Source organism: Alnus glutinosa, chromosome 8, assembly GCF_958979055.1.
Source record: "Alnus glutinosa chromosome 8, dhAlnGlut1.1, whole genome shotgun sequence".
Lineage (NCBI taxonomy): Eukaryota > Viridiplantae > Streptophyta > Magnoliopsida > Fagales > Betulaceae > Alnus > Alnus glutinosa.
The window spans coordinates 19,458,188-19,476,999 of record NC_084893.1 but is presented as its reverse complement, the minus strand read 5'-3'; the positions used below and the strand labels follow the sequence as shown (position 1 = coordinate 19,476,999).

The 18,812-nt window shown below is 37.8% G+C and overlaps 1 protein-coding gene across 1 annotated transcript; it reads right to left on the bottom strand.

The window, feature by feature from the left end:
• Positions 1 to 1,425: 1,425 nt before the first annotated feature.
• On the bottom strand, positions 1,426 to 15,544 carry LOC133875288 (uncharacterized). The gene is made up of 4 exons (XM_062313373.1): positions 14,631 to 15,544; positions 2,279 to 2,396; positions 1,911 to 2,162; positions 1,426 to 1,801 (listed from the first exon to the last, which is right to left on the bottom strand). The coding sequence occupies exons 1-3, from the start codon at positions 15,410 to 15,412 to the stop codon at positions 1,923 to 1,925; spliced, it is 1,140 nt and encodes a 379-aa protein (XP_062169357.1). The 5' UTR covers positions 15,413 to 15,544; the 3' UTR covers positions 1,426 to 1,801; positions 1,911 to 1,922.
• Positions 15,545 to 18,812: the final 3,268 nt, after the last annotated feature.

Genomic DNA, 18,812 nt, shown 5'->3' with positions numbered 1-18,812 from the left:
CCCTTTCCCCAATTTGGTTAGGAGAGAGAGAGAGAGAGAGAGGGAGAGAGACCTAAAAGTGATATAAATCCTAACTCCAATAGACTTGTAGTTTCTCATATCTTATGATTCCCTCCAAGATTCTATTAATCATAGTCTACTCTACTATATAATTATAATTGCACTACTGGTTTTGTGCAATTAAAAGAGTTCCTTAGTCTACTAAAACATCTAAATAATATAACTCCATAAGATACCCATAGATGAAATAAGAATTGTGATTAACTGTATACTTTATCCAATTACATCTTTAATTCTTAAAAGTCCTCAATTGAATCATTATTAATACTATCAAGTCTATTATGAAATAATGAATCTTTAAGAGTAATTTTAGTAATAATTTGGAAAAAATATACTTCAGCCCCCGAACTTACGTCAAACTACTATCTTTTAACCAAAAACAAAAACCCTCTGTCAGCATCAAACATTAAAATGAATAAAAATGTGCAAAATATAATGCTTTGTTTGTTTCGTTGTCAAATTTTTTAGCTAGGGAAATCATTTTTCAGGAAAATATTTTTTGCTAAAAACATTTTTCGACGTTTGGCGCATATAAAAAATCACAAATAATTTTTATATATTCATTCAATCATATTAACCTATTAAAATCAATTTTTATACACAACATAAAAATGTTAATGTAAAATAATTTCTAAAAAATTAATATTAAAATTTGAGATCCGGCAATGGCCCTGTAGTAGTCAAGTGGGGCATGGTGATGGCCCAACGCTGATCAGACAAACGCCTAACGGTGGCTAGGGTGGTCCTATGGTGGCTCGTCGGTGGTTCATAGGAAGCTCGGTGAACGGTGATAGTCCGGTGGAGGCTCAAAGGTGGCTCAGTGTAGCCCCAACGGTGTTCGGACGGTGGCTCGATGGAAATCCAATAGTGGGAGAATGAATAGTTCAACTTCGAAAAATGATTTACGGGTTTTGAAAAAATGAAAACATTTGACATAAATTAAATAAGCTTTTGCCAATTGCCAAATATGTAATACCAGCAAATTAATTGTGCTGTTAATATTCTTTATACATGGAGCTTTAAAGTTTGGTAATGATCTATATATTCCAGAAGGAAACAGCGTGGCAATGGCACGGCATAGATCCTCGTCTCCACACGAGACGAGACAGTTGCGTTTGGTACTTTGGTATGCGGTGGGGTCACATGCAGTCCGACATGCTTGCCAGTTGCCACCCACGAAGCACTGCAACTTTTCAATGTTGCCACGTGTCTAGACACTAGATGCGTCCGTAAAAGGACAACAAGGTCGACCAAATCATTTGTTTGACTGACTGCCTATGTTTCTTAATTATTTATGTGGTACAATATGCTTCGAATCCTAATTTTCAAGATTCATTATTACAAAGACATTATTGAGTCAACACATTATAAAAGAAACATAGAAAGAAAGATTATTATTGGACAACAACGAAACCAACCCACAACACCATAACAGCCCTCTCTATCTGGATCAAATCAAGCATTTTGACTTGGAAAAACAACGAATAAACTATTCAACCATCCTGAACATCTACGCTTATCAATTAAATATTGGACAGAAAGTAATAGAATCTGCCAACCCTAATCCTTGCAAACTTGAACTCTCTCCCACCAGGCCGAGCCAATTTTCAACAAACAATTAGACCATCCACCATCATATATCATCTTCAAAAATGAATTATTTGGACAAGTGCATGCTCACCATATTAACTTCTTTAATCCCCAAGAGAAGTTTCACTCCTGTTAATTCTGCTCATCCTAACTGGCAATGAAAAAACAATGAGGGAGGATGAGACGTAAAATTCTTGCAAGAAATTACCAAAATAAATGGGAAACAAAGGCAATTGCAATGTGATTTAAGCCTCACTTACCCGGAACGACGTTCAAATCCTAGAAGTATGCTCAGCTACCGTACTTTGACTTAGCTTCAAAACCTCCTTCAGCAGTTTATTGACAGAAGCCTTTATATCAATGGGCACTGCTAGCTCTACAGAGACCCATTCCAAAGCGTACAAAATGAGAACCCTCATAACAACAGCCAAATTTAAATTCTTGGTGTCACCTTTCCACACACTCTGATTCACAAACTTGCATGATTGTTTTAGGACACATTTGCTACAAACCTGAGGATGAGCAGAAAATTTGAACAACAAAGGAACATTATAATCCTCACCTTGAATAATAAGGTGAAAAAAAATGCTGATGAAATAAGGTGGAAAGTAATGGGAAATTGGCTTACAGTGTTTTCCTGAATCTCAAAAAATTTCCGCAGTTTTTTAGCAGCAAAAACATTCTTTTTTTCAAGAGAAGGACAACCAAAGAGGGCTATCTTTTTCAAGTCACTGCCTGACAACCATCTGTGAATCCAAAATTGAAGTTCATCAAGATGGTGGATTATATTGTTTTTAATATGAACTTGAATCCATTTGTATCAAACACAAATTATCAAATCACTTCGGGTTTTGCAAAGTGCAGTTATTTACACATATATATATGGGTAATCTATGATGCATGGCCAATACCCAAAGAAGTAAATATGGGTGTGCCAAATTTTACACGAAATGGAATTGGCCACATACTGCTAAAGTCCCATTTTTTTATGCTTACACATCACTTCATGTGCAAAACACACTGCATGATGTACATAATGTCCATAAATGAACATGATTTCATCAAACTCAAACACATAATGCCATGTGAACATGCTAAGTTTTTGAATTGACCGAATGCAGTCATATTAACATCCATACTTCACCAATGCAGCATAGATGCCTACTATGGATTTAGGCCATTCTAAATCTACATACCGACATACATCATCAATTGATTTATTTTTTAAGACACTGAATCAGAGAATTTCAAAAGCATACCAATCCCATGATGATCAGCACGAAATGAAGAACCAGAAAGCCTATCCCTAAGGTTGAAAATGGAGATGTTCAACCAACCTCTCTCAGTGACTCCCTTGGGCATCCCAAAAAAAAAAAAAGTTCTTTTTTAAACATAAAAACCTGTGAGATCCTAGTCAAATGTTATTTTAGTTTATTTAATGTGATTGTCAGACTATACAATTATTATATGCAACGAGTATACTCACGAACAAGTAATTTTAATCATATACATTTTAAGAAATTTGCTGTGTTGTCACTATATCAGTAGCTTATATGACCATTCTTCCTGAGTCTAGCAAAATGAAAGACAAATTTAGCTTCATCAATGACAGTTCAGCGCCATGATTGAGTAACTTTAAGCAGTACACAGCACTTTGGACAGATACAAGAAAAGTAGCTGAAGCAACGAGCAAAAAGCTATTGGAAAGCAAAGATCAAAGTAGTTCGAAATATGATCTAGTTTTGAAGTGGGACCTAATTGGCACTCTTCATAGGCTACTTTAATTAGCATTGAGTATTAGTGTTAAGCTTCTTTAAGTTAAATTGCTCATGATTCAGTTATAATCAAGTTTTATTAAAGTAGGGGTAGTCTGGTAATTTCAAGATTTGCTGGAACAGGCTGTAAAAGAGGTCCAAGAGTCTTTTTTTATGTTTGGGGTCCTTTGTTTTGGAAGCTTTCTACTTGTTTTAGTAGTTCTTTTTAATTACTTTTCTTCATTATTTAGGAGACCTAGTCTTTCGAAGAAAAGTCTTGACAACAGCCTATATGGAGGCCTTTTATGCATTCTATCAAATTCAAAAAGATTGTGTTAAATTCCAGCAGTTCTCTTAAAACTTTGAGCCTAGGGTTTTCTTTTTCTCATTCAATTTTTTTCATAACCCAACCATCCTCAAGTGCATAAACATCAAATCTCATTCAAGAATCATTCAAATCCCTATTCCAAAACTCTACTCTATAGCTCGGGACAAGGAGGTTTCAATGTCAGATTACATGGACTCTTCCAGCACTTTTGTTCATTGAAACCCGAGTTTTCTCATGGCGGTCCAGGATTGGGAGCTTGAGTCCCTTATTGCATTCATCGATCTTTTATACTCATTGAAAACCCATCCGAGAGAGACAGATAAGATGTTGTGGTCCCCGGCTCATACACAGGTTTAAAGTGAAGACCTATTACTTAAATAATTGAAATATCATTAAAACCGTAAGGCGCTCCCAGATACGTTGCAAGTATACAAGAGAAAACGCTTAATTATGAGCAAAAAGAACAAGAAAATCATGATAATTAATCACCAAATGGTAAACAAAAACAGTTGCCCAGAGATACAAAGTATGGAAGAATACAAATTGAATCTCCTCCAAAGTCTTCTTACGGTCCTCAAAATTTCTATCGTTCTTTTCCCTCCATAAACACCATAAAAGGCACCATCTTCCACACAGTCGCACTCCAAAAACTGCCAGAAGTCCACCAACAAGTATACAAGTCAACTACTCGTCTACTCATAACCCAAGACAGCCCAAATCGACTAAAGAATACAATTCAAATGGCACTGGCAACCTCACAATGAAGAAGAAGATGGTCCACGGACTCTCCATTCCTTTTACACGTGGCACCTATCGACCACAATGAAGTGCCGCTTCCTGAGATTATTCATGGTTAGGATCTTCCTTAAGGCTCCGACCAAGCAAAAAAGGCTGCCATCAAACACTCTTCCCTGGGAAATGAAAGCCATCATTACTACCCATGACACTCTTCCATGGCAAACAACCTTCTTTTAGAGGGGACCCACCACAACTTGTCTTCACCTTCTCGTTTCACTCTAACCGAATACAATACCCTGAAGAACGAGGTAAAAATATACACCTTTCAATCATGAGCCGCTCTAGTAAAATTCACGTTCCACTGATTAGATCCACTAGAAATCTCAAAGAGAGTCGCAACAAATGCATCCTTTGCGCACACAATACCAAATAAATCTTGGACATCCTTAAGGGCCCTATACCCACACCAAAGGTCATGCCAGAACTTAACCTTGGATCCATCTTCCACCTCAAATCTGGAATGTCTAGAGAACCCCCAACCCCTCCTAATATTCTTTCATAACCCTACCCCATACGCCCAAGAGGCTCATTAGAGCTACACCCAGGCCAAGAACTTCCAAATTTAAAATCCACCAAGCCTCTCTCTCAAGCCCATAGCGCCAAAGCCATTTTCCTAGGAGAGCACAATTGAAAATCACCAAGTTCCGCACCCCTAACCCTCCTTCATAGGTTGGCAAACAAACCTTAGCTCAGCTTATCAAGTGATATTTGAACTCTTCACCTAGTCCACCCCATAAGAAATCACGCTGAAACTTCTCAATACAATAGCAACACCTACAGGAGAGGAAAGAGGAATATAAAGTACGTAGATAAGTTGGAAAGTGTGCTATTGATGAGGATAACCCTTCAACCCTTGACATATACATCATTTTCCAACTAGCCAAACGACGCTCTATCTTCTCGATAACACGGTACCAAATATGTTTAACCTTATAGGAGGCCCCCAACGGTAGGCCAAGACACTTCAAAAGCATAGAAGACACCTCACAACCCAAAATACCAGCCATCCAATCCACATTATCAACATGTCCCATAAGAACCAATTCCAATTTAGCCAAGTTTATCTTCAAGCCTGAAACAACTTCAAAACATAATAATTAGCACCATAGATGACGTAGATGAAGAGCTAGTACTATTCATTACAGTTTGGACAGTCTTCACTTTTTCCTTGGCAAAGCATTTGACTCCACCTCATATTGCTTTCTTCACTTGTACAGCAACTTCGGGTAAAAGCCTTATGATTGATAACCTTGGGAGGCGGGGTCTTACCATTGTCAATTGGTGTTGTCTTTGAAAGAATAGCGAGGAGACCGTAAGACACCTTCTCATCCGATGTGAGTTTACTAGCAAGGTATGGCACTTGGATCTCATTTTATTTGGAGTCTCATGGGTCATGCCTAGTAATATTCTAGAGCTACTTCAATATTGGAAGACGCAAGGCCAGAGACAATCCAAATAGGCCATATGGAAAGTCATCCCTACTTTACTAATGTGAAGCATTTGGAGAGAAAGAAATCGACGTCTTTTTTAGGACCACAAGTCTAATGTGCTAAAATTAAAATCCTCCTTCCTGAGTTCCCTTTTAGATTGGGATGCAACTTTTGTTCCTAATTTCTCTTCCTCTAATCTTGTAGATCTTGTTAACTTTTTAAATTTTTTACCCCAATAGGGTGGTTGCTTCTCTTGTATACTTTTCGTGTACGTGAGCTTTTCTTCTTCTTCTTCTAATAAATTATTATTCATCGAAAAAAAAATCATTCAAGTTATCAAAAACCTAGGTTAGTACATAATTTCAAAAGATCCTTCATCAAATAGATATCAGGCACTAATCAAAAATGAGAAAACTAGAAGTGATCAGCCTTATAGAGGTAGAATGACAAATCAGTGAAGGAAAGACCATATTTATATGATTGTGGAAAGAGTTGAAGCTTTGGAAGCCAAATTTGAAGACTTGCAGACTGGTACACTTCACAGAAATGAAACTTCAGTCAACAATCCCGATCCTTCAAGTAGTGGCTCCAAGGATAAAGAGGGATTTCTAGAGGAGAATGCTGAATGGCAAAGAAAAGATCCTACCCCATTTCCTAGGGTTAATACTAGAGCCACATATTCTTTTGAAAGACCACAAGCTACTCTTTTGGACATGGTGCATGAGCTGGTGCAGCAAAATCAATATGAGAGACATGATTCTTATGATGTGGCCGGATATATAACAAAGAAAGTTCGTCTAGAAGTACTAGATTTTGCTGGAAAAATTGATTACCACTATGTAGATTGGCTTGCTTCTTGGGATGGGTACTTTGCGATGTATGATGTCTCAGATGAGAGGAGGGTGAAATTTGCTATCATAAAACTTGTTGGACAAGCTCTGATTTGCTGGAGAGATGTGGGGAATGATTGTCAACTTGCTGAACAGCCTCCAATTGTTATGTGGGATTATATGAAGCAAAAAATAAAACGGAAGTACCAACCCTGTGACTATGAAGATGAGCTCTTTCATCATTTAACCAATCTTAGACATGGGGAACATGTCAGCAGTTGAGCATATGAACAAATTTGAGGAGCTGAAGATCTGATGTAGAAGAATTTTGAAGACCCACAATGGGTAAACATCGAACTTTACTGTTGATGAGACATTTCAAATGGCTTTAAAGATTGAGAGGAATTTGAAGCAACCCCTTACTACAAGGTTTTCTTCACAACCTGAGAGACACCTCCAAAATTGACTCTAGAAAATCTACTAAGCAACAAAGTTTTTTTTTTTTAATAAGTAATCGAATTATCATTAAAAAGTGAAAAACGCAACCCAAGTACACCAAGAGCATACAAGAGAAACGGCTAGCTAGAATGAGAAAAAATAAGAAAAAAATCATAAAAATTAAGCAAATTAGGAAAGACAAACGCAGCTGTCCAAAGGTAATGAGTATTGAAAAATAAAGACTTAAACAAAAAAAAATAATAAAAAATAAAAAGCTCCTACGGCTGATGAACGTAGAAAAAATTTGCGCCAAAGTTATAGGGTCAATTCTGCTGGTGAGTCAAAAAATAAAGCTCCTATGGCTTATGAGCGTAGAGAAAATGTGTTTAAACTGCAGAGAAAAGGGACATGTTGCATGGCAATGTCCAAAGAGGAACTTATTTGCTGATACTGAGGATGAGGTGATGCCAGCATGGAAAGAAGATATGGTGATGCTTCTGGCAGCAACATTGGACCTTTGGACTTTGACGATCCCCAAAGAGCAGAGAAGGATACTTCCTATCCATTGTTAAGCATATCCTTGTCGCACAAAATCAACCGCAGATTTGCCAATGACAGATGCTCACCATCGGCAACCACCATTAATCAATTTGCCACCTTGCACAACACCATTAACCACAACCAATCGACGCAGCGCACAGTCAGCAACCAAAAACCAACTGATGGTAACACATGTACAACCGCCAACACCAGAGAAACTACTGACCACCCCTACAGACATGGCCGACCACCATAAATGACACCCAACAACCCTGAATCAAATGTTTCTCAAGATAAAATCACTACTACAGCAGCCTCAATGTGGTTCTACTACTCACCATGGACACACACAGCATGACGACGGGAAGGGCTACGCCTAAGAGGACAACAGCAATGGCATCTTGACTATTATGGTGATGAAGATGCCATCCCCCTCCAACCACGAGCATCAAGTATACCCTAAGCCCACATTGGTGGCACCGTTAGCAAAGCAGGGGAGACAAGAAAAAAATAAATGGAAAAGAAAAAAAAAATATATATATATATATAGAAGGCTCGGAGAAAGAGAAGAGACAAACTAATTGAAAAGTATTACGTAGGATCTTGCTCCGGTACCATGTTACAATTAGAGTTTGCACAAAAGAGATGCTTAGAATGTATTGTGGTTCTCTCACTATGTTATTATATATATTAGAGAAAAGTACAATAATGATAGAATACCATTTTTCCTTTAATACAATAATACCATTTCTACTTGAGACAAAAGATAATCTGATAAAAGAAGAGATTAAAGAGATGGAGAATGGCGTTGTTGACCATGTTGTCCAAAAGAAGCTTAGAAGTATGAAGGTAAAACAGAAAGGTATCAACTTGAATGGGAATGCCACCACAATTCAAGTTCTAATCAAATAATTTTTTTTTTTTTTAAAAAAAAGTTCTCTCTTCCACCCCCAAACTCTACAACACAGGCAGGAGAAACCTTCTCTGGGGAGCTTGTTTTCTATAGCTAGCGGCCATGTAAATCGCCTTGAGGTGGAGTAGCTGCCAGGACTCCTCCGAAGGTTGCCGTATAAGTTTGGGGATGAAGAGCCGGTTCTTTGTGGAGGCTAAATCTTTCCTCTTCTCGGTGGCGAATAGGCCAGATGAGTTGAGGATGGTAAAAAAGAGGAAGGGTTTTCTAGGTTTGTTCTGTTAAGCTCGCGATGCACCGTGTGGCTGGTTTCAATTGTGGAAGAGGCGTTGTGTAACACTGTTTCGGAGGATATTGTTAGATCCTTTAGGGAAGGCTTGAAGGTGACAATCGTTCGGAGTGGTGGGAACAGATGCAGCCAGTTTTTGAAGGTGGCAATCTACGCCTTGGGCGGTCAAAGAGGGATGAACATGTTTCAGGTCAGGGCATCTCCTCACCTTTAGTGGCCATTGAGGACTTTTCTCCGACGCCGAAAGCGGTGGGTTCTCCTGACCGGTCGTCTGGTGTGCCGATAGCTTCTCCGGTGCTTGTTATGCCGCCCCCGATCGGGTATGCTTCAGTGGGGTCTAGTTTCTCGTCCCAATTAGCGGCCTCTAGCTGGGTGTCTTCTCCGGTGTCTCCAGATTCCACCTGTGGTACTTCTGGTCTGGCTGGGTCGCTGTCCAAGCCAGGTGAGGTCTTTGCTTTAACGGATCCAGCACTTTCAACACAGGTCCCTCCCCTCTTGTCACCAAAGATGCTGAGCCAGGGCCTTAGTTCGCTTGCCTTGGCTCTAGATGTTGTTTGTGACTCCTCAAGGGTCTTGAGCTCTTCGCAACAAGCTTCTTCGACGGTGGTTCCAAGTCAGGCGAAAGTTCCCCAGGCCTGGAAAGCAGGCTATGGTTTAGCTTTTCCTGGTGATTCCTCAAGGGCGGCAAAGTTGGGTGAACAGCTTCATCTCTTACTTCCCGTGATGTCGGAGTCTGGGGCGCCTATCTATCCATTGGAGTCTAGGTCGGTGATGAGGTATTCTCGGAAGCAAAAGGATGCACATCTAAACAAGTTTTTGATAGCTGAGTCTTTGACGGCGATCATTGCCTCTCCTCCGCTAGGTCCTCATCATTCGCCACCATTGGACTCTGTGGCAGTTAGGGAGACTTTGGTAAGCTTTTGTCGGCATGGGTTCCTTCTTCCGTGCAGTCCTTCTTCGCCGCCACTTGAGGTGGGAGAATCATCGAGGTGAGGTCTTTTTGTAGAGGTTGTAGGTTCTCCCGGGGCAGTGTTTGACGCTACGATGTGCCTCCAAGCTGTGGGGATCTCCTTTAAGGGGAATGAAAATGATTTTTTGAATGTCATGGCTCAAGTGGTTGAGGGGCAGCTTCTTGAGGTCCTAGTTTCCACTCCTAAGATTAAAGGGAATAGAGAACTACATAACCTTGAGTGCGACATCAATTATGATGCTAGGAGTCTTAGTTCTACTTGAGGCAAAAGCAAGAGGGCTCTTACTGCGATATAATGTTGCTGAGGGTTTTTGGGTTTTTATTGGGTTGCTTTGGGATTTATGTTGTGGTCAGGTCTTTGTGGGTGTTTTTTTTTTCATGTTCTCTTGTCCTTTTTGCCTTTTTCTGTTTTTGCATCATTTTGTATACTTCCTGTATGCTCAGAGGCGCTTATATTTTTTATAAAATTTCTCTGCTTATCAAAAAAAAAAAAAGTTCTAATCAAATAATCTGTTACAAGGAACAACCCCACTGTGATTTTGTCATCCCCGAAAAACTCAATGACCTGGTTGAAAAGCACTTTCCATATCATCATTGCAACCTTTGATTAAGAAGGTGAAGAGATTTCAATTTCGGCCTTCTGATCTTCTTCTAAGGATGCAATCCAAGAAATCTAAGAGTAAATTCTAAGCCACTTCAAATTTAATGACAAGTTTTCTTGAACTAGAAGAGAATGATACAACCAGCAAAAAGCTCTTAGAAAACCAAATATCATAGTAATTCAAAAATATAGTCTAGTTTTGATGTGGAACCTAATTGACACCCCTCGCAGGCTGCTTTAGTAACTATTGATGCTGCTGGTTCAGTTTCCACTATTTTATACTTTAGTAGGGCTAATTTAGTAATTTGAGATTTGTTGAGAAGGGCTGTAGAAAAGGCTCTTGAGCCATATTTTATATCTGGAGTCCTTTTCTATTTTGTTTCTGTAGTTTTCTACTAGGTTCAGTGTACTTTTAAATTGCTTTTCTTTATTATTTAGGAGTATTTGTCATTCTAAGAAAACTATTGGCAACAAACTATGTAAAGGCCTTTACTAAAAAGCTCAATCTCTCTGAATTTTTACAGATCACGTAAAAATTCAGAGATTGAACTTAATAAAATTCCAGCAGGATTCTTAAAGTTTTGAGGGTGTGATTTGCTTAGAAAAATCTAGGTGTGCTTGTTCCTCTAGGCGTAGTAAAGGAAAGGCCTGCATGTTGTAGGGTTGTGTGCTTTGGTGGGTTGTGGGTATTCTCTCGGGTCTGTGGGTTTTTTCTCGTGTCTGGTTGGGCTCTTTTGTGGGTTGTTTTGGGCTTTCTTTCTTGGGTTCTGGGGTTCTTTTTCCATTTTCTATTAGTTGTTGCGGGTTAGCTTTTAGTGTTTCTTGTGTATACTTCCTGTGTATCAAGGGGCGCCTTTACGCTTTTTTAATAAATCTTTTCTTACCTATCAAAAAAAAAATCTAGGTGTGCTTGGCTAGGACTTATCTTTTCTTTTACCCATTCAATATACTGTTTTAATACCAAACTGCCATCAAATGCCTGCCAGGTTGAATCTTTTTTAACAACCCAACCATCCCTAAGTCCTTAATTATTAAACCTCACTCAAGAATCCTACTAAAAAGCTTATCAAGAAACCTAATCTGATGCAGAATTTCAAAAGATCATGCATCAATTGCCAACTTCAAACAACCATTACAACCATCTAGCAGCATTTAACCAAGTGTCACTGCATGCCAATTTCTAAATTTTGTTTATCCCTATCTATGCTCCTAAAATTCTGCTTGGCTTCTCCTCAATCATGTTACATCATTATTTGACATCACTAATGGGTAAAATGGCTGACCAAGTTGAGGAAGCTAGAACTGTTGATTCTGAATAGCCCCCAAAAGTCCAGAGGCTGCAATGAGCTTGGCTTTAGTTTATCTGAACATGGTGTACTTGATTGCGCTTTGCGCTTTTTAATGATATTTCTCTTACTTATCAAAAAAAAAGTTTAGTTTATCTGAACATGGCCTTTCAGCAGCACATCACGCTATAGACTGGCTGGGTCAGTGTTAAGTATGTCCAAGCTTGACCCTAGCAGTGGAGATTTGTAATCCTCTCTTGGGACACAAAGAAAAAGCAACTGCCACTCAGGTTTGTGTCAGATATAGGAATTGCAAGAACTAGAACGTTTGACTAATGTAGTTGTATGTCATCTAAATGTCTAGTTGATCTTGCCATCCTGACCCAACTGCTCGAAGTGGTTTCTCCAAGGACCGAGTATTTATACAACATTTGTTATCTTCCTGTTGTTTGACTCAGAAATTGTGAGCTGAGGTATTATGTTATCTTTATAGACATCCTATATTCTATACAGGATTGCTACAAACTAGCTATGTTATGTCAAACAATAAGGTGTATGATTTATAGTTGATTCATTGTCTCACAGCAACAGCAATATTCACCAGAATAGTAGAAAATTGTGGAAAGTACGCAACAGAAACAGATATAGACTATAATTACTTCAGCTTGACTCACAAGGCTACACTATTATGTCATTGTTGTGATCATGTTCTTGTGACTGGCTCCACTAAAGAAATGCAAAGCTCTTTTTTCTGTTGTACATAATACTTCCTTTGGAGAAAATAAACCTATTGAAAAATGTATCTGAAAACTATTTAGCTCAAAACAAATGTAGATCTATCTAGTCCTGAAGCACTTGAGCACTAAACTGTAGAGATGACATTACCCACCTCAAGGATAAGAAATATTCTAGTACGAAGCTGTAGTTTAGCTGACCTAACTTCTCTCTTTAAATTGCAAACTTAGTGATCTTGCGGCCAAATTTCACTCCCATATGTAATGTTTTTCATCTACCACTTGCATCTGTACAAACAAGGATAATGGACTCTGGGTTTGTGAGACTGCCAGTCAAAAACAAATTAAACTTGTGGGTATCCAACAATAATACAACTCTCGCCTGACTTTATCCACCATCGCTCCATCTGTTTCAACATCAAAAGCTCACTTTTAGGAAGAAAAAAGTTTCACTGTTTAGCTAAGCTACGAATTTGATTTTAGTTCTGGAAGATAAGCAAAGAAAAGCTTTCACTGCACAACCAAAACGGTATAAGATTACCTTCTCTCGGGGCAAAGGGGAAAGAAGAAAAAGGAACTACATCAAATGAGAATGCGGGAAACTCTAACAAGCTTAGTTCTTCTGAAGCCAAGCAATGAAGAACACATCTCTGAGTTAAGCTTGGGCCCATCTTGCCCCTAGAAAAGACACCAACGCGGATTGCATGGAGATAACCAAGAAAGTCATCCTCAAAACCATATCTAATTCAGCAAGGGGAATGGTCCATCTAGAGACAATTGAATGGAAAAATTCAAACAAGAACTTGACTTCAATCTCAACTGATAAAAGATAGGATAATCATTAAACATCCGTAGTATCTGAAAATCAACGAGATCAATAGAACTTAAATCCATAAAAATCTTCAATATATGTTCCTAGAAACTCTTTGTTAATTGCCAATATGAGCTATATCACTGCGAGCATAGGAAAACTTATATAATCCCCACGCCCCCTAAACAAAGAGGGGTGGTGGTATCAGAAACTGTAGTAAGGTAGCAAAGCTAGGCTTGAAAGGCTGGGAGATACTATCTTATCCATCTATGCTAAACAGTCTCTTACTATCCATGATAACAACCAAGCAAAAACGGTTGGTTACTATCTCGCTAGCGGCAGGCATATAATGAATAAATCCAGGGGTACTACTTTACAAGCCTCCTCTTCTAAAGCATACCACTTGTAACCAGCCCTAGCTATCAGCTATCATAGTGCTGGTTAACAGTACCAAGTTATTTCTAGAAGGTATAGTAGTTTGGAAAGCAAAATTCCAATGAAGACTATAGTGGGAACCTAGCATTATGCATGAAAGACAAGAGGTGAAAATCTAAAAGAAAATCAAGAGAAAAAAATAAAAATAAAAAATAATATACGGGAAATAGGTACTAAAAAGATCATGAAATTCCAAGATTCACCTTGTTGGAAGGTACTCAAAGATTTACAAATTGTGGACTAGTAGTTTTGAAGAGCTTATCATGAGAATTTTATAAAAGAAATAAAAATCCCCCACCAAAGATCTTGCTAAACCTATTACTATAACAATGATCTGCAATATAACTAAAGAACTAAAGAAGAACATTATAACCTTTGTATGAAGAATTTCTAAATCACAGTTCAACGGTTTAATAATACCATATTGCAAGCCTACAAAGGTTTGCTGTACACGACCCAATACATATTGCTTTTCCTATTGAAATGTAGGAACTAACATGAACCATTAGTTTTAATAATACCATTACACACACACACATTGAAATCTTCGATGTCCAAATATGGTCTTCTTAAGCTAAAAACACCAAGACTCTACTTGAGATGAGCTCTTTATAAAAAGCACAAGAACCAAAAAATACAAAACTTCACATTCTTTATTTTTATTTGTATTTTTATAAGTAAAACTTCACACTCTTCTTATTTACAATTTTATTCTCATAAACCATAAAGAGCAAAACTCATCCATCCAAACCACAATCAAAGAAAACCTATATAAACAAATAGAGCCAAATTAGCCAATAGAATATATAAAGGAAAACTTTCTTACTTCGCAATTTCTTGATGGTCCTTGCCAAACTTCTCGGCGGCAAACTTCATAAAACCCCGGCCATAATGACTCTCAAAATAACCAAATTCCAACTTATTCGCCCGCAAGAAATTCGCATCGTTAAAGTACCCTTCCTTGTACAAATGATTTGCAAACACTTCCATATCTGGCGAGAGCTCTTTATAAACCTCTGGCTCTTCCCTCCTCTTCTTGCACCCTTCCTTGCAACCCTCTTGATTCGTAAACGCTGCATATAAACTCTTACCCTTACTTTTCTTCAATCCCTTCTTTTCCACACTCTCTTCTGGCTCTTCCCTCCTCTCCTCGCACCCTTCCTTGCAACCCTCTTGATTCGTAAACGCTGCATATAACTTACTTTTCTTCAATTCCTTCTTTGCCGCACTCTCCTTTGCACTTGAATTCGCTTTCAGCCGTCTAACCTCTCTCTCCAATTCCCTCAACCTGCTCTTCAACTCACTGTTTTCTCCTTCGCTTTCGCTGTTTTCAGCATTTTCGCATAACGTCACACTCACGGCTTCTTTGAACATAACATCCAATGGCTTCTTGTTTACTTGCTTCCCATTCCCGTTGTCAGGTCCGATTTGGTCGTCGATTTGGATTGAAGACGTTTTGGTGCCGTAAAAGAGATACGAAAGCGGAAGAGATTTGTGTGAAAAGTAGGAATTGGTGATGTGAGAACGGTGGAGAGGGTTTTGGGGTTTGAGGAGGGTGTGGAAGTGGTGGGAAATGAAGGTTTTGAAGTGAGACATGTGTAAGGGCATGTGGGTATGTATGGCAACTGAGGGGTTTGGAGGTTTTAGAGCGTTGGTGGGGTAGTTAAAGAGGAAGCCATTGAAGGAGCTGATAGAGCTTTAAGGGGAGGGTGGTGCATAGAGCGGATACCAGGATATTTGGGGTTTTGCTGTTTAAGGGTTTTAGGTAAAAAAAAAATATATAAATAAAAATAAATAAAATTCACTTACCACCCCGAACTTTCTTCATTTTAACAATCATACTTATAAATTTTAAAAAGTAACAATTTAGTATATCCTTCTTTTAATTTTTTTCAATTTCACCTATTCATTATAATTTTTTTGTTAAATACAAACAGAGGGTGTCAAAATTCTTAAACTACCCTTTCATCTTTTTAGGAAAAAAAAAAAAAGAAGAAGAAAAAAAATTGCAAAGAGTGTTGGTTAGGATTTAACGGAATTTGCAAAAAGATTTATGCCTGAATGTTTGAAAAAAAAAATTATATCTTTTTAAAATAAATAAAATTTATTTTAGAAATTTTAACAATGATTTAACAAAAAATCCTAATGGATCGGTGAAATTAAAAAAAAAAATGAAAGATAGATACACTAAATTAACATTTTTTAAAGTTTATAAATATAATTACAAAAGTAATGAAAGATCAGAGATGATAAATGAAATTTTTCCTAAAAAATAGAAACTTCACGAAACTGTCAAAACCCCTGAACTTTCACGAGTTTTGAAACAACCCTCTAAAGTTCAAAAACTCTCAATTTAGGCTATCGAACTTTTAATTTTTTGCAATGTCTCCCTCCATTAGGATTTTCTATTAAATCCTAATGGACAAGTCAACACATGCACTGCACATGAATTTTTAACTCGTCTCTTCTTGTTATACCCCTCACCCTTATTCGTGAAATGTTTAAAATGCCATTAACCTTGATGCCCAATTTTAACCTAATATTGCGCAGTCCACAAGGCAAACCCTCTCGCCACCATAACTTGACGACCCCCAATTTTGTTCCTTGACGAACCATAAAATCTCAGTAATTTGTTACGATTGGCAGTGGTTTAGGGTTATTTCTTACCGAAATGCATTATTCGTGACTTTGCTCATCAAGTAAGTTTTTCATTATCTCGAAATTTCTTTCTTTGGGTTTTTAGTTGATCTGTAATGATGTTATGTCATTGTTATTTATTAAATTTTTATTAGGGCTTTGGGTTTTATCAATGTTTTGCATGCAATTTTTCTGAAATTATGTACACATTTGGGTTTTCTATTTCTATTCCAGTTGCGCGAAGTATTTGGTTTGGGTCTTATTGGTGTTGACAAAAGGTTGAACCTTGTGTATTTCGTGGGTCATGTGCTTGTATATGATATTTTTTCTATTGACTTTTTTTTTTTTTTGCCAATTTGTTGTTGCTTGTTTTGTGGGAGCATTGTGGTCCATTCTCTGTTGCCTATGTAGTACACGCGATGCTCATGTTACATGTTTCGCTGCCTTTTATTTAGTATTATAGTTGGAATAAAGTGGCCCATTTTATAACTTTGTAATTGTTTGGCTGCTTTCTTTTAATATATAGTAGGATCCTCATTTCCTACTATTTGTAATTATTTCAGCACTGTTGTAGTTTGTTTTGGGTCTATTGTTAGGAAGCCCACCCATTTCTCAATTATAGGATCGTCCACTCCTTCATCCTTTCGGATCAAGAGTGGAAAGAATCCTCTCCTGTAACCCTTTTCTTTTTCAATTAGAAAAGAAAAAGGGAAAAAAAATGTACTGTAGAACCCTTGTTTGTTTTGTGACTGTTGTAAAGTAAATGCTCATTCATAGGTTTTTATTATTTTTGCCAAGTTGGCGTTGATTGCTTCGTGGCTGGTCTGAGCTAAAGTGTAATATGGGAGCAATGTTGTCCCTTTTTACTGTTTGTGTATGGGACCAAGCTACCTTTTGGATATTATACTATAATAGTGGTGACCCATTTTACGTGCATGCAATGGTTAGTGTAGAAGTGAAAAAAGAGCATTGTCTTATTCACATCTTTGGATGCAATATCTTTAAGCTATTGCCTATTAAAAAGTCAAGTTTTTAGGTAAACTTTGATTGAACAACTCTATATTCTGGTTTGTTGGCCTGTTATCTGGCACTACAAATTGTTCATATGTCAACTTAAATTGTAAAAGTAAGTTGTAAAATGTAATAGAGTAAATGCTCATTGGTGGTTATCAATGTGGCAGGACACATGATGGGTCCAGACTCGTTAATGTTTGAGGTGCACTATAAGGGTTACCTTTAACAGGCAAAATATGTGTACTTATGTAGGTAGCAATGTTAATAGCTATCCTAACCCGTATGATGGAGATAAATTGTCGTTTTTTTGAGGTAGAGGACATATGTAAGACTAATGGTTATAGGCCTGAGGACCTTATTTATTGCAAGTTACCAGAAATGTCTTTAGACCAAGGGTTAAGACTTTTGTCCTCTAACCATGATATAATTGAAATGGTCTCATACTACGTAGGGCATGGTGTTGTAAAGTTGTATATAGTTTCATATGGTATATTAGATATAGAAGAAGAAGATGCAGATGTAGAAGATGATTCAGAATATGAGAGGGGGGTTGTATTTAAAAAGGATGATTTCTAGGATAAGGTTCTGAGTGATGATATTGATGCTTGTGAATCAGATGAAGGGGATGAACTAGAGATTGTAGACGTGAGGATTGCTAATGGTTAAGACAATCATGATGAAGATGTGGGGTTACATGCAAAGGTTGGAAATGATGAAGAATTGGGATTAAATGCATAGGTAGAAGAGGATGAGACTGTTGGAAATGATGAGGAAGCTAGAAGTGGGAATGAGTATGACGATAGTTCAGATATGTCAGAAAGTGATGTCCTTAGGTTCCCTACTCATAATGATGAAGAAGATATAGGGACCTCAATCTACTGTAATGTCATAAAGAGGGTTTTAATCCTGCTGACTTGAAAAATCCAATGTTGGTGGTAGGGAACACATTTCATCATGTTGTCGAGTTTAGAAAAGTTGTGAGGCAAGCCAATATTATGAAGGGAAAGGATTTGGAATTCAAGAAAACTGAAAGGAAATAGTTGTGGCAGTATGCAAAGCCAAAAGGTGCAAGTATAAGGTCTATGGGAGGCAAATGGAGGATGAATTGACATCTATTCTAGTATTACTAAGGCCAAAACACACTTGCCCTGGGAGATACAAAAGCCATATGATGACTTCAACTTGGATTGTTAATGGGTGCATAGATTCATTCAGAGAACAACCAAACATGCCCATTAAGATCTTAAAAAAGAAAAGAAAAAACAAAAGGGTGAAAGCCAAGTAGAATGTTGATGCCCATGTGAGTTCCTTGTAAATGGCAAGGAAAATGACACAATATAGAATTTATGGGAAATTG